Genomic DNA, 24,196 nt, shown 5'->3' with positions numbered 1-24,196 from the left:
AGATGAAACACATTACTGTGGCCATTTGCTCTTACATTTTGATCCTAGTCCAAAATTAAAGGGTACACAGAATGTGGCTATCTTTTTGGGGAAGAGGTGAGAGGGCATGCTGTGTCTATGTATGACTGGCGAAATTTAAAATACACAACTGTGGCCAATTATTCTTTCACTTTATCCCAACCTAACAAAAGTACCAGAGATGTAGAAAAGAAGGCAACTATCTTTTTAAGGGGTTAGGGAGGTGGGCACTATTCCAAGACATGACTTAAGTATCTTTGCAAGCATTTGCCTTTTCAGTTTACTGGAAAATACTACACTGCCAGGTTTGAACATGAAGCCTTGGACATGATCTACTTCCTTGAAAGGGAAAAAAAAAAAAAAAAAAAAGATACAGAGAGTAAATTTAGTTACTTAGTCATGACTTGCTCGGGTCATAACTGAAACAAAAGGTTGGAAAATTGCTATAAAATGCACGTCATAGCATCTAGACCACCATGGCTTCTAGTACCTAGAACCCAAGACCCCAGTGCTTAATTTAATTATTTACTCCACACATAGTACAGGGCAGTACTGTCTAATTACAGTCAAAAATGTTTGACAGATCTGACCTGAAACACTCAATGACTCAAATGGCTGTGATGATGGAAATGAAAAATTTAGCAAACTGCGAACTAAACACTAGGAAAAATGACTAAGCAGCCCAAGGCTGCTTCTCAAACATATTTGTTCACAATTAATGACACCAGAAGAAAAACAGAAGAGTAGAGCATTATTGGAGTAGGGGGAGAATTTATAGCCAAGGAAAGTTTAAAGGTAACATAGATGACTAGTGCTTACAAGCAGCCAGTCCTAGTTGTGAACTGGATGGACTGGATCATGCAAGGTCTAAAGCTTCTCATTCATTAGAGTGAAAAATAAAGTACAGTTGTGTACCTACCATAAATGTAGATGTTAGAGTGTATTCACTGTTGCAGTCATTACAACTGGGTTATCCTGCTGGCAGACTACCCGCAGTAAGCCCGAGTTCCAAAGTCTAGGTGCGGCGTTGGTTGCTGTCGCCTCCTCCCAGACGTCAGTGCGCCAGGGGTATAAAAGATGCAGCCGACACCATTTTCTTCAGTTTTTCTTGCCCCAGATGTCAGGTGCCCCTAAAATGGTAAGCTAAATTATGCCAATAAGCATGCATACAGGAAAAAACAACTTTTCCTTCATCTACAAGCAAATACACCACATAGGTTGTATAGAACAGAGAAGTACAGATAAGTCCCAGCAAGGAAAAGGGGGATGGTGGGAGGGTAACCTGGACGGCAACAGTGAATACACTCGAACATCTACATTTATGGTAGGTACACAACTGTACTATGTTCATCGTGTTTCCCTGTTGCAGTCATTACAATTGGGTTGAATCCCAAAGCTAAGGTTGGGAGGCTGGTGATAAATAGGATTAGGAGAGGCTATCAGGCCCTGCAGAACTGCAGTAAGAGTGAAAATCCTTATGAGGTATTTGCTTCCCACAAGAAATACAATTGTTAACTTTTTCTGACATCGGTCTGGAGCAAGAAACAAGATTCCCCAACGGGGTACTTAGCTTTATTGAAGACTTCGGATCTGAAATTTGATTTCGAAAATCTCAGGAGTCGGCCGACCGGCACTTGTGACCTGCTTTTGCTTCGGGCACCGCGCGGCAAGAAAGACTTAAGAAAATGGCGTCGGCTGCATCTTTTATACTCTTGGTGCACTGACGTCAGGGAAGAGGCGACAGCAACCGATGCCGGACCAGGACTTTGGAATTCAGGCCGACTGCGGGTAGCCTGCCAGCAGGATAACCCAAGTGTAATGGACTGCAACAGTGAAACACGATGAACATGTGATAGTGCTTTGTAAAAGTATGCACTGAACTCCAAGTTGCAGCCTCTAAGATGTCTTTGGTTGGTACTCCTCTGAGGAAGGCTGTTGAAGTGGCTGCTGCTCTGGTTGAATGTGGCCTAATGCCCTTAGGCACTGATTTGCCATGGTGTGAATAGCAGAAATGAATGCAGTGGCCTATCCACTTTGAAACAGTCTGTTTTGAGATAGGCTTTCCTTGTGATCCTGCAGCATATGCCACTAGAAGTTGTTCAGTCTTTCTGAAAGCTTTGGTTCTGTCCAAGTAGAAGCGTAGCTGCCTGTGAATGTCCAAAGAATGCAGAAGTCTCTCACCCTTATTCTGTGGGTTTATGTAAAAGATAGGCAAATGAATTGTTTGGTTAAGGGCCACACTGGACACTACCTTAGGCATAAATGTAGGGTTTGTCCTCAGAGAAACCCTGTCAGGATGGAAAATGATAAAAGGTTCCAGAGCCATGAGTGCCTGTAAAGCTGAGACTTGTCTAGCGGAGGTTATTGCTAGGAGCAGAGCTGTTTTCCAGGATAAGAATTTTATATCAGCTGCAGAGGCTGGCTCAAAAGGAGGCAGTGTGAGTTTTTCCAAGAAATAGTTGGAGGTCCCATGCAGGTATTGGTGCTCTCCTTGGAGGTGTTATGTTTTTGGCCCCTCTGAGGTACTGCCTTAGTAATGGATGAGAAAAAAATAGGTGGTTCTGTATTGTAATGAGCTGAAATGGCAGAGGCATGAATTTTAATTGATGAAAAGGAAAGGCCTTTATCCAGCATCTCAGTTAAGTATTGCAAAATCTGAGGAATATTTGGAACAATCGTGTCAATACCTTGTGTCTGGTTCCAAGCACAGAATCTCTTCCATTTTTCTGCATAAGATTTTCTGGTGCTAGGCCTCCTGGCCTCCAAAATAACATCCATCACTGCTTTAGAGAGAGAGGTGCGTCTTGAATGGCTACATTATCCGCCATGCTGCCAGGTTTAAGGTTCTGAGTTGGCTGTGCAGTATCTGTCTTGTTGGGTCAATAAGTGAGGAATTTGAGGTAATGTCCAAGCTGGGCACTGAGACAAGCTCTTAAGGATTGGGTACCAGTGCTGGCGGGGCCAGTCTGGGGCAATCAGAATCATTTTTGGCTTCTCTTGTCTGACCTTGAGGAGTACACCTTGGGGGGGAGGAGAGGCAGAGGAGGAAAGGCATAGACTGCTAGGTTTTTCCAGCTGAAAGATAGAGCATCCACTTTCCATGCTTGCTTGTGATACGTCCTTGTGCAGAATCTCTGTAGTTGGCAGTTGTGAGGGGAGGCAAATAGGTCTATGTCCGGGCATCCCCAGTTCTTTGTTATCATGCTGAAGACTTGTGGATCCAATTTCTACTCGTTGGGATCCATTAGGTTTATGCTTAGCTCGTCTGCCAGAGTATTTATCCTTCCTGGCAGGAATTGTGCTTGCAGATGTACTTGGTAAGTCAATGCTGTGTCCCACAAGTTCATGGCTAGTCTGCAGAGGGGGTAGGAATGCGTGCTCCCCTGCTTATTTATTTTATTATTTTTTTTTATTTTACATTTGTTAACCGGGCTAGTCTAACTGGATATATTTCCATTTTCAGCAGAGGCCCGGGGAGAAAAGCTCCACATAGAGACAAATAGTTACATAATACAGAAAAGAATAATATGAAGAGATAAATAAGTTTACAATACTACACTCTACGAGTTTAATACATAATGTGTACATGATTCAAAGTTAAATTAAGCAATTTGAAGAAAAGATAATTGGCAGGCAAACAAAGAAAAGACATTCAAACTTAAAATTCTATTATCTACTAGAAAAGAGTAGAGAAGGCAGGACATCCTTTGTAGTGAAGGTAGTGTCATGGTAAAAAAGCATTGAGAAAGGTGGTAGGCTACCAGGGGAAGGGAGTGGGAATGAAAGGAGGTAGATCAAGTTTAATCAGGGTTAAAGCAAGAGCATAACCAGTGTTTTTAAGGTATAATTTGAGTTTTTGCTTAGAGAGAGCCAGGGATGGAATGGAAGTAAGTTCAGTAGGAAGATGATTCCAGTACTTACCAATGGTGTTGGAAAAAAGGGAGGCACCAGCACAGTTATTAGTTTTAGTTAAGGATACTAGAAGTTTATCTGAGGAGTGAAGTGAATTGAGGTTGATATAAGGAGTAAAGAGGTTGGATAGTATTGGAGTATTATTGGGATGGTAGAAAATCCTATGGACAAATGTAAGTTGGGAAAGAAGCAAAGAGTTTTCAAGTTCAAGCCAGTGAAGTTGTTGTAGGTTTAGACAGTGATGAGTTCTAAATTGATTTCCGGTAACAAATCTAGCTATACTATTATAAGTGTTAGACAGTTTAGATAGATTATTTTTCTTTAGGTTAGTATAAATGGGTGATGCATAGAGAAGAGTGGAGGTCAGATGAGAGTGGGCAAGTGTAGCTTTGGCTGTAGGAGTTAAGAACATTCTGATTCTGTATAAGGAGCCCAGCTTTCTGTTTACAGTTTTAATAGTATTATTAATGTGATTATCAAAGGTAAGGCAGTTATCTATCGTGACACCTAGCAGCTTGGTGGTAGAATCAGGTGATATAAGGGTACCATTACTGGAGGAAATAGAAAATTCTAAAGGGGGGGACTTAATAGCGGGCTTAAATAGGAGGAGTTTGTTTTTTTTAGCATTCAAAAGCAGGCATCGTTTTAAGAACCAAGACTCTACAGTGTTAAATACATTTTGTGTAGTTGTTTGTAGTTCAGAGATTGTTTTAGCAGAACAAATAAGTGTGGAATCATCAGCATATTGTATGCATGTGGCCTGGGGTATAGCTACCTGAAGGTCATTTATGAAAAGGGAGAAAAGAAGCGGGCCAAGAATAGAGCCTTGGGGGACACCAAGAGAGATCGGTAAGAGAGAAGAGAGTTTGTTATCCCAGAGGACTGCCTGTCTTCTGTTATTGAGGTAGGAAGTAAACCATTGAATAGACTTGGGTTCTAAAGACAGAGATTTCAGTATTTTTATGAGTAGGGGATGATTAACCATATCAAAAGCTTTGGAGAGGTCTAAAAATAGAGCTGATGATAAAGTATTGTTATTACGGTTTTTATTGATGCAGTCAGTGAAGGAAAGGAGAGCGGTGTATGTACCAAATAACTGTAGCATTGCCCGTCTTTATCAGTAGTTGTCCTGGATGAAGTAGATCTTTGAAGGCTGTCAGGGCATTCTGAACAGCTAGCATCTCTTTTTGATTGATATGTAGATGCATTTGACTTGATGACCTTGTGCCCTGAATACATCTTCCTGCCATATGGGCCCCCAGGCATAATCTGATGCATCTGTTGTCAATGTCTGCCTGGCTGTGGGTAAGGTGAATGACTGTCCCGTGTTGAGGTGACAGGCTTTTGCCCACCATCGAAACTCCTGTTGCAGGCAGGGAATGAGGGTAATTATTGTTTCCAGTCTGTGGCAATGTTGAGTCCAAACACTTTCTGGATACCATTGAAGTTTCCTCATATGCAGTCTTGCATATAGAATTAGCAGAATGCAGGATGCCATTAAGCCCAAAGCCTGCAGAATTTTTCTTGCAGATAACTGGGTCTTTGTTGCCAACATTTTGAAATAAGTAGTCAGTTGTGTGTTTGTCTGGCGTGAGATAAGCCATCTGGGAAGTTGTATTTAAGCTTGCACCCAGGAATATTATCTCTTGAGAGGGTACGAGTTTTGATTTATTTTCGTTTACTGTGTACCCTAGACCTGTTAGTAACCTTTTTACACACACCAGATGCTGTAGTAGAGTGTCCTTGTTCTCTGCTTGAATAAGGCAGTCATCCAAGTAAGGATATATTTGTATTCATCTTTGCCTGCAAAATGCAATCACTGGTGCCAGGCATTTTGTGAAGACCCTGAGCGCAGTAGATAAGCCAAAGGGCAGTGCAGAGAATTGGTAGTGCATTGAGCCAGCTATAAATCTGAGGTATATTCTGCATGATTGTCTGATTGGGACATGCAGGTATGCCTCTTTTAGGTCTAAAGTCACAAGCCAAGCCTTCTTACCCAACATGGGCAGAAGCTGCTGCAGAGTTAACATTTTGAATTTTGGAATATCCAGGAATGTGTTTAGGATAGACAGGTCCAGAATTGGTCTCCAGGCTTTGTCCTTTCTGGGTACCAAGAATAACCTTGAGTAAAATCCTAGTCCCTGCTATTGCTATGGTAATTGCTGAATAGCTCTCATGTCCATGAGGGATGAAACTTGTTTTTGCGCCTTTGCCCACTGATTGTGTGGCAGCCTGGCATACCATTTGGCCTTGGCAGGGTGTGAAAGTGGAACCTGTAGCCTTGAGATACGATATTTAAGACCCATTTGTCCTGGGTGATCATGTGCCAATTTTGTGAAAAAAGTGCAAGTTTTCCCCCCAAAGGAGCTGCCAGAAGATAAGTGCTTGGTGCTGGCAGGGGAAAGTCATTGAGACTGTTTCCTGTATGGCTGTGAATTTTCCTCTCCGCTTTTGGAGGTAGAAGCACCCCATTTGTTTAGGTCTGTATGAGCCCTGGGGCTGTGATCTGCCTCTGGGGTGTCTGTATCTGCCTCTTTGTGGCCTGTCTGACACTGGAAAGGAGCAATTCTTTGTAGGCCAGTTTCTGCTAAATCTGGGAGGCTGTACCTGTAAGAAATATTTCACTATTTGCATAGATTTAGCTTTGTCCTCCATTTTCTTCAACACTTCTGCTTTAACACCAAACAAAAGTATCATGTTCTAATGGAGCATCTAATAGTTTTGCTTTAACATGATCAGGCAGATTCTGTTCTTTTAACAAAGCATGCCTCCTAATGACAGAACCTGTAACTGCGGACCTGCAGGAGGCTTCTAGAGAATCAAAACCACATTACAAAATATGTTTTCCCACTTGTTTAGCTGCATGCAATAAATCTTGCATTTCTTTGTTTTCTGCACATTCTGAATTTGTCAACATTTTCTGTTTAAGCAGTGACCTAAGATATTGCCGATTTTTAAGCATATGAAACTGACAATTTAAAGCTCTTACAGCCAAGGTAGCAGAAGTATAAATTATTTTTCCCCATCTGTCCAGGGCCCTTGAATCCCTATCAGAGGGGATAGGGTTTTTTGCAGTGGAAGCCTTGACCCCCTTGGGATCCTGAGAAATAGTTTCTGGGTCAGCAGCAGGGTTTTTGTAAAGAAATTTATGTGAATCCAGAACCCTGTAGTATCTGTCTGGCTTAACAGGAGCTGGTGGTAAAGAGTCAGGAGATAGACCAAACTCTAAAAATACATCATCTACAGTGTCTAAAACAGGAGGAATAGCAAGGGGCCTGCGCTGAGGTAATAAAAGGAAGTCTCTGAGCCTTTTCTTGCATTCTGAGTAATCCTGGCTCTCCCAACGGAAATCCTCCCTCATAGTATGCAGGGTCTCCCCAAAAGAATAATCCTCAGGAGAAGAGGCTGAAGGGATAGATTCTTCAACATCAGAATCCTCATAGGGAGGAAGGGAATATTCTTGTTCAGAAGAGGAATCAGAGGAAATGGAAACCTGTTCTGAAGATTCATATTCTATCTCTTGCCTAGGCCTCTTATCAGGAGGAGGATGGGAACCCCTAATCAAAGTAATTAGGTCTTCGGCCCTTTTAAGCATCTGTTTTTTAGGCATGGAGGCCTGCCCAGGAGAATGCTGTACTTGTTTCTTTGTCTTTAGGGCTGCTTTAGTCTTTGCCTTTGAAGCGAAATGTTGGCTTTACATACAACTGTGTAGGCCTGAAAACACTCTCAGAAGCCGATGCCTGCTCAGCAGCTCCGGACCCATCTGAGGGAATAGTTTCTGAGTGTCCAATACCTTGAGTATCCAGCGGCTTAGTCGGCTCCACGTGGGAGTCGGAAGCGGCCTGTGGCTCTGAGGTAGTGGGCGTCAGGGGCTGCGAAAGTGCCTCACTGAGAACCGGCGACAGGCCTAGCGGAAGCCTCGTCGTCAGTTTTGGACCTCGGATGCCTGTCTTTTTCTTTTTCCTTGCACTTTTTATAAACTCCGGTAGTCGGCTGTTCCGACGGCATTATATAATTGAATCGTCCGCCAAAGTAATGAAATGCAAAATCATACCAACGTTTAATAGTGCTTTGGTTAAATCTAGCACAAAACCGACAACTAGCAACGTCGTGGTCAGGGCCTAGGCAAGGAATACAGTAAGAATGAAAATCCTTAGGAGGTATTTGCTTCCCACAAGAAATACAATTATTAACTTTTTCTGACATCGGTCTGGAGCAAGAAAAAAGTTTCCCCAACAGGGTACTTAGCTTTAATGAAGACTTCGGATCTGAAATTCGAATTTGAAAATCTCAGGAGTCGGCCGACCAGCACTTGCGAACTGCTTTTGCCTCAGGCACCGCGCTGCAATAAAGACTGAAGAAAATGGCGTCAGCTGCATCTTTTATACCCCTGGCACACTGACGTCAGGGAGGAGACAACAGCAACCAACGCCGGACCTAGACTTTGGAACTCGGGCCGACTGCAGGTAGCCTGCCAACAGGATAACACAATTGTAATGACTGCAACAGTGAAACACGAACATCCATATGGTCTCTGTTATAAAAGCATGTAGTAAAACATTGTTAAGTGTTACCAGCCTTACCTGCCACTCCACTCAATCTGGCAGAAGGGGGAATCTGCAGAAGTTTTTTTTTTTTTTTGGGGGGGGGGGGGAGGGGTTGACTCAAAATACAACCCACCTTGATGTCTTCTAGGAGTGCATTTTCATCTTCTATCCCGGTAGGCACACACTTTTTATGAAGGGGGAGAGATTCCAATTTGTCAACTAAACTGTGTAGTCCTTCAAGTTCAAACTGTGTTAACAAAATACGGCACTTGTCCTCCAGTGGTGACCATGAGTCTACCGCCCTATTGGGGCCATTCACAGCATCTGACAAAAATGTAATAGGTGACTCTGAACGTTTAATCAGCTGGGGGGATGGTGAATGGGTCCTTGAGCTTTTTGCAAAGCCATTCTGATCAGAGTCTACTGTTCCATTAAGTGTATCCAATGTTCTGGAAAAGAGGTGTTTATGATCTTTGTCTGCAGTGTTCTCCTCGGTATTTTCCTCCTTCACGTTTATGGAATCCAATCCATTAACTTGATCCAAATCTGAAAAAAAAAAAAAAAACAAAACATGTGAACAGTACAGAATCTGTGTCATTTTTACCACACAATTCAGACAGGTTCTCGGTCCTATATTAAGTTATCTGGTCATATTACCATGGTGCAACAATCACGTTCATTTTGAGTACAACTTATGCATTGCTATACATTGGCATGATAAGATCCAAAAATAGGGTATTGTGAAGGCAAGTGTCTGTTTCAGCTCAAAGAAATACTAGCATTTAATTTATTTCCTTATCAATCCTTGCAAAGTTGATGGCACACACAAGCACACTTTTCAAACACTAACGTTTCACAGAAGAGAAATGCATCCCCCAACTTAGTCTGTCACACAAATGAGTATGTCACATGTGCATACACCTGCTCAAACAACATAATTCTACAAAGCATAACATTTTGATCTGCCTTTTCTTGTGGTGTACAGGATGATGTCCTGACTGCAGCCCATGTGTCCTGCGTCCTATAGCCAGCCGGGATTCTTGGAGGGACTCGGAAAGTAGGATGGGCTTGAACAGCCAATGCCTGCGTAAACATCATGGAAGCGGAAAGGCCAAGACCACATCAGCAATGTCTAATGAAACATATGCATCACTGGTTTGTGTGCTAACAGCAGGCTTCTGCGGTTCAGCAGCATAAACACCACTGCCTCAGAGATGATATGGGTGGGAACAATGAAAATATTTCTCTTTCAGACAGCCAGTGTCAGTCTGTTGGCAGGCAATCAGAAGAGACAACATACAGGACAGGGACTTTCACACTACTAGTAAACTCCCACTTCCTAATGGCTGACTTACCTCACAAAGAAAGAATTAACAGACAGTGCCAAAGAGCAAGAATGCAGGGGCTGGCAGACTCTTCAGTTCTAGAGAAACTGAAGAGCTGAAAGGGATGCAGGTAGGGGAGACACTAAGCATCTATTGTGAAGGACTTTGTGGGAGAGGGGGAATAATTTTTCTTAACACATCTTTCCTTACACAGAATGATGTTAAGTAACCTGTTTTTCTTCCTATGACGTCATGCTGGAAGACTTCCCTTGGGAAGATTGCACTATTTGCCATAAACTTACAGAAGTCAACATTCTACTGCCTCTTTCCTTTTGCTGGCACTTGTACATTTATATGCAGGATTTGAACATAATGCAACTTCTGTACCAATCAAAACTACCACTATAATGCATTTTACAAAGTGACACATCTAAAAAGTTAATAATAAAGCACAAAACACCCAGCCACTCACTGATTTCAGGAGAAATAGCATTTATTAAGGTGAGATCCAGAGATACAAAGGAAAAGGTTGATGAACTGAAGGAAAACACAAGAGGAACAAAGATTGGAAAAGGAACAAAAAAAAAAAAAAAACTGGAACCTAGATGGGGAAACAAGTGCTGAAAATGTTAGCTGGGGCCAATGAAAATGCATCATAAAGGAAACAAAAATGCAAACCAACTGTGATGGTTCTCTACCACAGGACAGTAATCAAACAGCCTCAGTCCTCACCACTGACACCAGTGAGAGACCATCGCTAAGAAACAGGAATAAATTTACACAGTACTATCAGACGCAGCTCCCTGCATCAAGCACAATTTTTTTTCCAAGAGCACATATGGAACGCACTCCAGACCTGGGACTGGATTCTCTCTCTCCCCAGATCCCAGACAAGACTTACTTTGGAGCACTGTGTCCACGTTCCAAGTAGCAGACACACCCACACTTGGGTATCTGATTTTCACACAAACCCACAGACTCACAAGACAGACTCACAAGACAGACTTCACAAGACAGACTCACAAGACAGACTCACAGCACAGACTCGCGCGCACAGACTCGCGCGCACAGACTCGCGCGCACAGACTCGCACACACAGACTCGCACACACAGACTCGCACACACAGACTCGCACACACAGACTCGCACACACAGACTCGCACAGACTCACACCTACAAACGCACAGACTCACACCTACAAACGCACAGACTCACACCTACAAACGCACAGACTCACACCTACAAACGCACAGACTCACACCTACAAACGCACAGACTCCTGGAAAAGGCTGGTACAGATTTACTAGCTGTACTCCTTCTGCCCAGACTAAAAGGTAACCACAATGCCATCAGTCTACCACTCTCAGGCTCTTAAAAGGGTATCCAATTACACGGAGTAAAATCAATAATAATATAAATGGTAAGTGAAACCAAAGCAGCAAGGCATTTTGGAGTGGTCACGGTGTCACTAAAATAAGCACAAGTACTCTCAAGACGTATCTTCTAAAAGACCAGCCCAAATGAAAGGTAAAAAAACATTTAATAATAAAATTGAAAACATGCGAATACTAAATGTTTTAAGTACAATAAACACCAGAGTTTCACTCACAGGAAAAATAAAAATAACACAGTTGGACAGATTCCAACAGATGCAGGAAAAAAAGTTTTCTTCTTACCATAACATTCCATCTGAGTTGTTGCTTCATTTGTCTTCAACCTGTGGGTCTTGGAGCTATCAGATCCAATTTGGCCATATACTCTAGCCTTGGAGCTGAAAACTGAGCTCATCCTACCCATAATGCCCCACTCTCCCTCCACCCCTCAGATCAAGTTTGCTGCTGCTAACAAACAACATTCCCCAAGCACAACCAAGCATCAGCCATATTAAATCCAAGAGTACATCAGGCACTCGAGTGAAACACTAATTGGGAGAAACCTGAATGTACCTCTGCCAAGTCCTCCCAGGACATGAGGAAGGGGGAAAAATGCGGGGAAAGGCTGAAGACAAATGAAGCAATAACTCAGATGGAATGTTATGGCAAGAACATAACTTCATCTGTTGTTGTCTTCATTTGGTCTTCAAATTGTGGGACAGAGTCCTCAGCTACATAATCGCTGGGTGGCCCTCATGTAAGGATATTCTGGAGCATGCCACAACAGAAGGCCCTGCCCCTGGAACAGACAACCAATTTGTAATGGGATATGAAGGTATGAGAGGAAGACAAGTAGTTGCTGAAAAAATGTCATCAATTGGAACTCTGGACCAAAAAGCTGCAGAGGTGGACACAGACCTAGTGGAATGGGCCTTAATTTGAGTTGGTACAATAACTCCTTTATTTGAATATGCCAATGCAATACATTTTGAAATCCAATAAACTAATGTCGCTTTAGTGATTGGTCTTCCTAATCTAGTTGGCAAAGGAAACAAAAAGTTGGTCCGATTTTCTGATGTTTTTTTCCCTATCCAAGTAAAAACATAGCTGTCTGTGTACATCAAGACGACGAAGCTTGTACTCTCCCTTGTTTCAGAAATTAGGAAAAAAGACGGAGATTAATGTTCGCCTCTGACGAAGCAACCTTGGGCATAATGGAAGGATTAGTGTGAAGAGTCACTCTGTCCTTGTGGAATATAAGATAAGGAGGTTTAATGGACAAGGCTTGAAGTTCAGAGATCCTCTTAGCAGAGGTGATAGCCACTAAGAAGGCAATCTTCCAAGGCAAAAATTGTAAATCAACCATGGCAGCTGGTTCAAAAGCAGCAGAAACTAGGACTTATAACACCAAATTGAGGTCCCAAGGAGGCACAGGATCCTTGACCAGAGTCCGAAGTAGAAAAGTGCCCCTTAGAAATGCCTTGTATATTTTTGCAGATGCTAAAGATGCAGAATCTTCACCAATATGGAAATTTGAGATGGCTGCTAACTTTACCTCGAGTGTAGAAAAACTAGCTCCCTGTTAAAAATGTGAGCTAAGAAATCCAGAATAGTGAGAATAGGAGCTGTGAAAGGGTCTATCTGATGCCGCTCTACCCAGAGAGAAAATCTCTTCCATTTGTTAGAGTAAATTTTCTTGGTAGAGGCCTTATGAGCTACAACCATAAACCTCTGAACAGGCAAGGATAGCCCAGAAGTTCTAGCCATCAAAGAAAGTGCAGCAGCCAAGCGGTTAGCTTCAGGTTGAGAACATCTGGATGTGGGTACCCAAAGGATGGGACAAAAGATCCGGAATGGGATTGACAGTCCAAAGAGGACATACAAGATGAGACCACAGGAAGGGGAACCAAACTTGTCGAGGCCAAAATGAGGCAATGTGGATACATTTGCACTTCAACCTCTGAGCTTTATGGAGGAATTTGGGTATCAGAGGAAGAGGAGGGTAGGCATAAAGGAGACAGAAGGATCAAGCATGGATCAGAGCATCTCTGGAGGACTCCCCAGGAAGGGAGGATCAGGGTAATATACTCACTGAACTTGGTGATGGAAGGAAAGGCAAATAGACTGCAGTAGATTGAGCCCATTTCTGGAAGATCATGTCTACCACTGATGGGTTGAGAGACCACTCATGAGGCATCAGAAAGATTCTGTTGAACTTTTCAGCCAGAATGTTTGACTTCCCCAGAATGTGCGTTGCCACTAGAAAGCAGTTGGAAGAGTTTGTCCATTTCCCCAATCTCATGGCTTCTCGACATACGGGATAAGACTTGGTTCCTCACTGTTTGGTGATGTATCAGACAACCGACGTATCTGTCTGGATGGCAAATGTCCCCATGGGAAGAGAGGCACGAAGAGCTTGCAACACTAGAAGAACAGCTATAATCTCCAGGACATTTATATGCAAATTGGTCTCCAGGGAGAACCAGGTACCTTGGAGCATCTGACCTAGCCAATGCCCCCCACACCCAAGCTGGGCCTGTGGTCACTGTGGCCTTGGGATGAGGGGGGAATGAATGGACATCCTAAACAAAGATCCTAAAGACTGGAGTCACCATAGGAGAGATGCCTTGCAGAATCGAGAAAGTCATATAGGATAGTCCATGGGCAGTTTGAGGAAGGGTCACTGCACCACTAGAGTCCACTGAAGTACCCTCATGTGAAGATAAGCCATTGGCAGAAGAGTTACATTAGCCGCCATCCATCCCAAAGCTCTGGGAGAAGGAGGAAGAATGGCTGGAAAGGATCTGCATTACATGTAGTTACAGGGAATGAATCCTGTCCAGAGGAAGGAAGGCATGCATTGCATTGTGCCCAGTCAGGCTCCTATGAAGTCGATGACCTGGACCGGATCCATTATGGACTTTGAAAGATCGTCAGTTATGCCCAAAGTCGAGGCTAGGTGAAGACAATGATCCCTGGCATGAAGAAGTCAATGCTTGGTGGGAGCAGTGAGAAGCCAATCGTCCAAATAAGGAAACATCCGGAATCAGGAGTCTCAGGTGAGCTGCAACTACTGCCATCACTTTGGTAAACAACCTGGGAGCTGTGGTGAGTCCAAAGGGGGGGGGGGTACCCTCAACAGGAAGGGATTGGCTCCAGCCGAAAGCGGAAAACCTCCTGGAGCATGTCTGATGTGGTAATACGCATCCTGAAAGTCTACTGAGCACATCCAATTTTCCTGCTGCAGAAAGGGCAGAATAGGCTATATTGTGACCATCTGGAATTTTGTTTTGGCAACAGACGTGTTTATGGAAGTGAGATCCAGAACTGGTCTGAAGTCCCCCATCTTCTTTGGCACCAAAAAGTATCTTAAATAGATGCCCGATCCAAACTGGTCTTGGGGGATGGTTTGGATGACTATCTCTGCCAGCAGCTTTGCTATTTTCAGGGCTGCAGCCATCCTAGGATTAGGTGGCACATCGGGGAGGTTATGATTTGGACTTGGGGTTTTGAAGGATGGAATGGTATAACCTCTGGATATTATTTTCAACACCCAACAATCAGCAGTGATGGCTTCCCAGGCTGTTGGGTGTAAGGAAAGATGTCCCCAACTGCCTCCAGAGAAGAGCAGTCAGGCAATCCTCTAAGATTGCTGAAATGGCCTGTCCAAGAACGTATCTCGAGACCCCTGATTTCTCTGACCCCCTCTTGCCATGGGGCGGTGCCTACCATTGGAATAGTTTCCCCCTCTGCCTCTGGACGAAGTGTCTCCTTACAAGTCCTGGAAAACACCTTGAGACTTTCAAAACCATAGCTTCTTACCACCACTCTTATTCCTGGAGTAGAATCATTGTGGGGTAGAAAAGTGTATTCCAATGGCAGACAAGATCTTTTTTATCTTTCAGGCTCTGGGAAAGAGTCTCTCTAACAGTGGGACCATGGAGAGATGATCTGTCAAAGGGTATGCTGATTAAGAATGCCTTGAAGGGTTCCGAGAATTCACATAGCCGCATACAGGTGTGGTGCCTAATAGCAACACCCGAACTGGCCGCCCTTAATGTGCCTTCTGCCACATGCAAAAGTAGCCTCATGGATAGAATAGAGGGTGGCCATTCTGGAGGAAAAGATCTTCTTGTCCTCCTCAAATATGAAACCCAGGGCAGAAGCAGAGAGTTCCTTAACAAGGGTCTTTCTGAAGGCTGATCACATGTGCCAGATAATTCAACACATGCAAAGAAAAGGTCGCTGAAGAGTAGACCACCTTACCAAATCTGTCCATCACCCCTGACTCCCTTGTCAGAAGGATGGACTGAGGAGTTCTCCTGGGCCAGCCCTTTCTGTGTGGCTGCTGCAACCAGCATTGCATCGAACGACACACCCTTTATCCAGTGGGACTATTCTGGGTGGGGGGTGCTGAGTATCTTATCGGGGAGCTTAGGAATGGGCTCCACAGCACCAGGTTCCTTCAGAGCCCTGTGGGAAATTATGTCAATCAGGGGATTCATAGGGGGGCCCAGGATGTAGATGGACTTGTTCCAAATGCTTCCAGGAACACGGACTCATCAATGTTGGGTTTGTAGGAAGACCACCCACCTTTTTGCTTAAGAATTTCCATGATGGCTCCAAAAGAGACATCCTCAGGTGGGGATCAGGGGACCCCACCCCTTCATCCAAATCCATATCTTCTGTCAGGGATTCTGGTAGGGAATCCAAGTGCCTCCTTTTGCACATGTGCTTCTGGTGCACCTCCTTGGGAGGATGCTCAGGGGAGGTGTCAGAAGACTCTGGGTGCTCCTGGTGAGAACCCACCTGAAAACTTCTTGGAACAGGCTGTCCCGAAAAAGACGAGAGAAGGATCTGGTGCAGCCAACTCAGGAGGGAGGGAGGTCAGATCTGTGGGAGGGAGGGAGAGCAGAGGCTCTCGTGGGGGCCAAGAGAACCCTCTCCACTACTTTAAAAGCAGAGGGCAAACAAAACTCAGAGAAATGCCAGAGCCGAAGCCACCAACATTGAAGCCAGAGGAACCCCCCCCACCGCTCCCAGCACCGAAGGTGGAGTCAGAGCCGAAGTGTCAAGAGCCGAGGGAGGCGGTGAGGGGAAAGGACAGCTCCGAAAGCCTGGCAGCTAAAGCCAGCTCCTCGGACCTGATGCTGAAGCTATGGCTCCGAGAGTCTGTCGGGCCTGATGAAACCCGGGTTGAACTTCTCAAGGTGACGGTCAGCGAAGTAAAGGTACCTATCGGCAATGATGTCTCGAAGCTCGGGATCCTCGGTCCCGAGGACTCTGAAGCTGAAGGCTGGATAGGAGGAGGAGAAATAGGCATAAAGGTAGGCTATGTGCTCACGGCTGCAGTGGGAGACGGAGGAACCAAAACTCTGAATTGAAACTGCACCTTCAAAAATTTCATCAGCCTGTCTACCTCGAACTCTGATAAGATCCAGGAGTACCTGGCAGAAGAAGCTGTTGACCGGGGCCTGGAGTGGTGTCTGGGTGACACCAACAGATTAGACTTCAGGAGGAGGCCAGTCGGCTCTGGTGAAACGCAGAGAGATTGGAGTCGAAGAGATGAAGCAGAAGTAGTTGGCAACTTTTGGCAGATGGTTCTCCTGCAGGAACAGAAGCTCCATTGGTACACCGCTTCCTGGACTTGTCCTTTTCCTTGGGTTTCTCAAAACCCTTTTCACTGGGTTTTTTGAGGGGGTTTGAGTCCCTGATGTAGATACAGAAGGAGATGTAGTGGAGGCAGGGAGAAAACCCTTCAAGATTAACTTATCCCTCCTGTCTATAAGTGTGCACTGATTACAGCTCATGCAAATAGAACACTTGGAATCTAAGTTGGCCACTCCTAAACACACTTTGCACAGAGTGTGGAATTTTATGCCCGCACTCTATGCGCTTCTTGAAGCCAGCTGACTTGGAATCGGCCATGGCAGGACAACTGCTACAAAACACACACTAAAAGAAGGAAGAGAGCAAGAAAGTACAGTTGTGTACACTTTCCATAAATGTAAATGAGTGTATTCACTGTTGCAGTCATTACATTTGGGTTATCTGCCTGCAGGTAGCCCTCAGCCGGCCTGAATATGAAAGTCTTGGGTCCTGCATAGGATGCTGTCAGGTCATCAGGAGTATAAAGCATGCAGCCGATGCCATTACATCAGTTTTTCTTGCCCCAGATGTCAGGTGCCCCCATAATGGGAAGCAATTTATACAAGGTTACACCTCCAACAAAAAGCAAATACACCAGAAAGCTGAAATACACTAAACAAGAAGAAAGGCATAGCCAAGCAAAGTCAATGGGCTGGAGGAAGGGTAACCAGGACTACAACAGTGAATACACTCGAACATCTACATTTATGGTAAGCGTACACAACTGTACCATGTTCTTAGTGTTTCACTGTTGCAGTCATTACATTTGGGTAGATTCCCAAAGCTAAGGAAGGTAGGAGGAAAGAGAGCATTAGGACCATCTACTAAGCCCTGAAAGACTGCAGTGGCAAAACCAGCTCTGGATTTAGAAAAAATAGGCAAGTGGTAATGCTTGGTGAAGGTATGTACAGAGCTCCAGGTAGCAGCTTCTAGGATGTCCCTGGTGGGGACACCTCTGAGAAAGGCTGTAGAGGTAGATGCAGCCCTGGTGGAATGTGATCTTATCCCCTGTGGAGTAGGTTTTCCATGGTGCTTATAGCAGAAATAAATGCAATGGCCTGTCCACTTAGAAGTGGTTTGTTTTGAAATGGCCTTCCTCTCTGCCCCTGCAGCAAAGGCAACTAGCAGCTGTTCAGTTTTTCTGAGAGGTTTAGTCCTGTCCAAACAAAATCCACGTTGTCTGTGCACATCCAAAGAGTGCAATATTCGTTCTCCTTTGTTCTGTGGATTAGGAAAAAAGCTTGGCAAATGAATGGACTGATTAAGGGCCACACTGGAAACCATCTTGGCCATAAAAAGGACTGACCTGAGGGACACCCTGTCAGCATGGAAGATGATGAAGGGCTCCACTGCCATGAGGGTCTGTAATTCAGACACTCTTCTTGCTGAAGTGATGGCTAGAAGGAAGGCTGTTTTCCAAGAAAGGAATTTTAACTCTGCAGTTGCAAGCTGGCTCAAAAGGATGTAGAGTGAGCTTTTCCAATACAAAGTTAAGGTCCAGGCTGGAGTAGGGGCTCTCCTGGGTGGTCTTAAATTTTTGGCCCCCTCTGAGGACTTGTTGCAGCAGGGGGTGAGAAGAGGGGTGGCTCAGTATTACAATGTGCTGAAATGGCTGAGGAATGAATTTTAATTGATGAGAAGGAAAGGCCCCTGTGGAGCATCTCTGTTACGTATTGAAGAATATGCAGTAAGCTGGGCACTGATGTGCCCATCCCCGGAGTCTGGCTCCAGGAACAGTATCTTTTCCACTTTTCAGCATAGGATTTTCTAGTACTAGGCCTCCTTGCCTCCAGAATGACATCTAGCACCTGCTTACTGACGGATGCTATTGGAGAGCGCAGGGAATTAGCCAGGCTGCAAGGTTCGGGGTTTGAAGCTGGGGGTGCAGAATCTGGCCCTCCTGTTGTGACAGCAGGGAAGGGGTCTGAGGCAGGTGCCATGATTCTAGCAGTGACATATTGCACAAGAGGGGGTACCAGTGCTGGAGTGGCCACTCTGGTGCAATCAATATTGTCCTTGGTTTGTCTTGTTTGATCTTTAGCAGAATTTTCGAGAGGAGAGGCAGAGAGGGAAAGGCATAAACTGACAGGCTTTCCCAGGTGAAGGACACGGCATCCACTTTCCAAGCTTGACTGTGGGAAGCCCTTGGGCAGAATATGTCCAATTGCTAGTTCTGAAGGGAGGCAAACAGGTCTATCTCTGGGTTCCCCCACATTTGTTTCTCAAAATGCTGAATATCTTTGGTTCCAGTTTCCACTTGTATGGGTCCATGAGATTTCTGCTTAGGTCGTCTGCCAGTGAATTTAGCTTGCCTAGCATGAACTGAGCTTGTAGGTGCACTTGGTAGCTCAAGCCTGTGTTCCACAGAGCCATGGCTAGTCTGCAGAGAGGATACGAGTGGGTTCCCCCTGCTTGTTTATGTACCAAATAATAGTGGTGTTGTCTCTGTCTTTACCAATAATTGTCCTAGATGAATGTGGTCCTTGAAGGCTGTCAGGGAATTCTGTACAGCTAACATTTCTTTTGACTGATATGCAGGTGCATCTGATTCTGGTTCCATTTATCCTGAATGGACTGCCCTGTGAAGTGATCCCCTAATGCATAGTCTGATGCGTCTGTTGGGTTTGGGCAGCAGGGGGTAGAGTGAACGGCAGTCCCTTGTTGTGGTAGCAAGCCTCTCCCCACCAAAGGAACTCTGTGTTTATACAGGGAATGATAGGAATCATTGATTCCAGGTCCTGAGAATGTTGACACCATATGCTTTTTAGATACCACTGTAGTTTCCTCATATGCAGTCTTGCATATGGAATTAGTAGAATGCAAGAGGCCATGAACCCCAGGGCTTGCAGGATTTTCCTTGCAAATAGCTGGGTCTCTGTGGCCAGTAGTTTGAAGTAGGCTGTCAAATAAACTTGTTTCTCTAGCGTGAGGTAAGCCATCTGGGAAGTTGTGTTCAAGCTTGCTCCCAGGAATACAATTTGTTGGCAAGGTACTAGATGAGATTTCTTTTAGTTTATGGCGTACCCCAGTGAGATTAGAAGTTTCTTTACACATGCCAAATGATGCAAGTAGCATGTCCTGGCTTTCTGCCTGAATTAGACAATTGTCCAGGTATGGGTATATTTGAATATTTCTTTGCCTGCAAAATGCAATGACTTGAGCTAGGCAATTTGTGAATACCCTGGGCGCAGTAGATAAGCCAAAGGTAAGTGCAGAGAACTGACAGTGCATGTAGCCTGCTCTGAAGCGTAGGTATTTCCTGCAAGATTCTCTTATTGGAATGTGCAGGTAAGCTTCCTTTAAGTCTAAGGTTGCCAACTAGGCATCTTTCCTTAGCATAGGAAGCAGCTGATGAAGTGCTAGCATTTTGAATTGTGGGATTACTAAAAAGGTGTTTAGAATAGAGAGGTCCAGGATAGGACGCCAGGAGTTGTCTTTTGGGTACCAGGAAAAGTCTTGAGTAAAAACTTTGTCCCCTTTCTTCTGCTGTGACAGGTTGAATAGCCCTGATACATAGAAGAGAGAAAACCTGCTGTTGAGCCTCTGTCCACTGATTTGGGCGTAGGTCTGGCCAGCCGTTTGGGGTTGGTAAGGTGTGGAAGTGGAATCTATATCCTTGGGAAACTATATTTAAAACCCATTTGTGCTGGGTAATGAGTTCCCAATTTTTTTGGTATGCAGGGCGATCTCCCCCCCCCCTAAGGGAGCAGGCAGTTGAGCAGGGCTTGGAAGGTTTAAGGTTAAGTCATTGTGACAGTTTTCCATAAGGGGGTGTCTTACTACTTCCAGCTTTGGAAGTGGAAGCCCCCCACTGCTTAGACCTGCGAGTACCTAGAGCCTAGGGTGGTCTGCTGTTCCTGGGTTTGGACTGAGAAGGCCTGGAAGAGACAGGAAAGGACCGATTCTTAGAAGGCCAATGCCTACTGAATCTGGGAGGCTGTACTTGCAGGAAATCTTTAACAATTTGCAAAGATTTAGCTTTTCCACCATCTTTTTAAGGATTTATTCTGCTTTGTTGCCAAACAGGCGGTCTTGGCTTAAGGGAGCATCCAGTAATTTAGATTTAACATGATCTTGCAGATTTTATCCTTATGCCAAGCATGCCTTCTAAGAGCAGATCCAGTGACCGCAGCCAAGCAAGATGCTTCTAAAGAGTCAAAACCACACTGCAAAGTATGTTTACCAACTTGTTCAGCAGAATGCATTAAATCCTGTAATTCTTTATTTTCAGCACAGTCAGGAATCAACATCATTTTCTGTTTAAGTAGTCCCATAATATCCTGCTGATATTTTAACATATGAAACTGGCAGTTTAAGGTCCTAATGGCCAAAGTAGCAGAAGTGCATACCTTCTTACCCCATCTGTCCAAGGCCCTGGAATCTCTATCAGAGGGGGGTAGGGTTTTGGCATTAATAGCCTTAATGCCTTTAGGTCCCTGGTAAATTGTCTCCGAGTCTGCAGTAGGATTTTTGAAGAGGAACTTGAGAGAGTCAGGTACTCTGTAATACCTGTCAGGTTTCCTGGGAGCAGGAGATAAAGTGTCTGGGGCTAGGGTAGATTCCAAGAAGGCATCATCTACAATGTCCAAGACAGGAGGGATAGCTAAAGGCCTGTGTTGAGGTAGAAGTAAGAATCCTCTAAGCCTCTTTTTGGAGTTGGAGTAATCCTGGCTTTCCCAGCAGAAATGCTTCCTAAGAGTGTGCAAGCATTACATTCTCCAAGACAACTGCATTACATGTGGACACAAACAGAGAAGGAAGACGATCAGGAGGTGGAGGACCTCTAAGGCACAGAAATCTACAGATCACATACCTACATAGCGAAAGGATGGGCCCTATTAGCTGTGTGAAGGAGAATGCTGGTAAGAGCAGACAAAATATCCCTGAAAGTGGTGCTGCACTACTCAATGAAACTTAATGGAAAAAGAAATGCAGAGGCAAACTCAGACTGTCTTAGGAGAGGGGAAATACCAAAACCCATCAGCTTAAAGATTTATGTGGAAAGCACAGGTCAAAAATTGTCAACAGGAACGTGCGAGAAGAAAAGCACAGTTGTGTAACTACCATAAATGCAGACGTTCGAGTGTACTCACTGTTGCAGTCATTACTCGGGTTATCCTGCTGGCAGGCTAACCGCAGTCGGCCAGAATTCCAAAGTCTAGGTCCGGCATCGGTTGCTGTTGTTTCTTCCCTGACGTCAGTGCACCAGGGGTATAAAAGATGCAGCTGACGCCATTTTCTTCAGTTTTTCTTGCCCCAAATGTCAGGTGCCCCAAGTAGGTAGGCTGAAAAATATAGCAATAAGAAATGCATGCACAAAAATAACATTTCCTTCATTTACAAGCAAATACACCAAAAAGGTTGTATAGGATAGAGAAGTGTAGACAAGTCCCAGCAAAGAGAGGGGGGATGGTGGGTGGGTAACCTGGAATGCAACAGTGAATACACTCTAACATCTACATCTATGTTCATCGTGTTTCACTGTTGCAGTCATTACTCTTGGGTTGAATCCCAAAGCTGAGGATGGGTGGCTGGGCTAAATAGGATTAGGAGAGGCTATGAGGCCCTGCAGAACTGCAGTGGTGAAGCCTGCTCTGGACTTAAAGCAGAGAGGCAAGTGGTAGTGCTTTGTAAAGGTGTGCATTGAACTCCAAGTTGCAGCCTCTAAGATTTATTTGGTTGGTACTCCTCTGAGGAAGGCTGCTGAAGTGGCTGCTGCTCTGGTGGAATGAGGCCTAATGCCCTTAGGCACTGATTTGACATGTTGAAAATAGCAGAAACGGATGCAATGGCCTATCCATTTAGAAATAGTCTGTTTTGATACAGCCTTTCCTTGTGATCCTGCAGCATGACACTAAAAGTTGCTCAGTCTTTCTGAAAGCTTTAGTTCTGTCCAAGTAGAAGCGTAACTGCCTGTGTATGTCCAAAGAATGCAGAATTTTCTCACCCTTGTTCTGTGGATTTGGATAAAAAGTAGGCAAGTGAATGGTTTGATTGAGGGCCACACCACCTTAGGCATAGATGTAAAAAATGATGAAAGGTTCCACAGCCACGAGTGCTTGCAACTCCAAGACTCGCCTTGCAGAGGTTATGGCTAGGAGCAGAGCTGTTTTCCAGGATAAGAATTTAATATCCGCTGTTGATGCTGGCTCAAAAGGAGGCAGTGTGAGTTTTTCCAAAACATAACTGAGGTCCCAGGCCGGAATTGATGCTCTCCTTGGAGGCCTAATGTTTTTGGCCCCTCTGAGGTACTGCCTTATTAAAGGATAAGAGAAGATAAGGTGGTTCCGTATTGTAATGTGCAGAAATGGCACAGGCATGAATCTTAATTGATGAGAAAGAAAGGTCTTTCTTCAGCATCTCAGTTAGGTATTGTAAAATCTGAGGAATATTTGGTACAGACGTGTCAATGCCTTGTTCCTGGTTCCAAGCACAGAATCCCTTCCATTTTTCTGCATAAGATTTTCTGGTACTGGGCCTCCTGGCCTCTAAGATAACATCCATAACAGCTTTGGAAAGAGGAGTTTTCTGAATGGCTACATTATCCGCCATGCTGCCAGATTTAAGGTCCTGAGTTGGTTGTGCAGGATCTGATTGTTTTGTTGGGTCAGCAAGTGAGAAAGTTTGAGGCAATATCCATGCTGGACCTTGAGACAAGCTCTTTAGGATTGCGTACCAGTGCTGACGTGGCCAGTCTGGTGCAATCAGAATCATTTTTGGCTTCTCTTGTCTGACCTTTTGGAGTACTCTGGGAAGGAGAGGTAGAGGGGGAAAGCATATACTGTTAGATTTTTCCAGATGAATGATAGGGCATTCACTTTCCATGCTTGCTTGTGGTGAATCCTTGTGCAAAATCTCTGCAATTGACAGTTGTGAGGAGAGGCAAATAGATGTCTGGGCATCCCCATTTCCTCATCCTGAAGACTTGTGGATCCAGTTTCCATTCGTGGGGATCCATGAGGTTTCTGCTTAGTTCGCCTACCAGAGTATTTGTTTTTCCTGGCAGGAATTGTGCTTGTAGGTGAACTTGAAAAGCCAATGCTGTGTCCCAAAAGGTCATTGCTTGTCTGCAGAGGGGGTAAGAATGAGTACCTCCCTGCTTGTTTATGTACCACATGACCGTAGTGTTGTCTGTCTTTATCAGTAATTGTCCTGGATGAAGCAGGTCCTTGAAAGCAGACAGGGCATTTTGAACAGCTAGCATCTCTTTTTGATTGACATGAAGATGCATCTGGTTTGCAGGTCATGGGCCCTGAATACGATTTCCTGCCATATGGGCCCCCCCAGGCATAATCTGATGCATCCGTTGTCAGTGTCTGTCTGGCTGAGGGTAAACTGAATGGCGGACCCTTGTTGTCGTGACAGGCTTCTG

General features: G+C 44.6%; 1 protein-coding gene across 1 annotated transcript in view; it reads right to left on the bottom strand.

Moving 5' to 3' along the window:
- Positions 1 to 24,196, bottom strand: part of LOC122810646 (lysine-specific demethylase 2A-like) — a 1,654,939-nt gene that overhangs the window by 1,086,646 nt on the left and 544,097 nt on the right. The window contains exon 13 of the mRNA XM_044082219.1: positions 8,611 to 9,023. Coding sequence (XP_043938154.1) covers positions 8,611 to 9,023 — 413 coding nt within the window. The remainder of the gene's footprint in view (positions 1 to 8,610; positions 9,024 to 24,196) is intronic.

This window comes from Protopterus annectens, chromosome 9.part0, assembly GCF_019279795.1.
Source record: "Protopterus annectens isolate FY-2018-M chromosome 9.part0, PAN1.0, whole genome shotgun sequence".
Lineage (NCBI taxonomy): Eukaryota > Metazoa > Chordata > Ceratodontiformes > Protopteridae > Protopterus > Protopterus annectens.
This window is presented reverse-complemented; position numbering and strand designations above follow the sequence as displayed.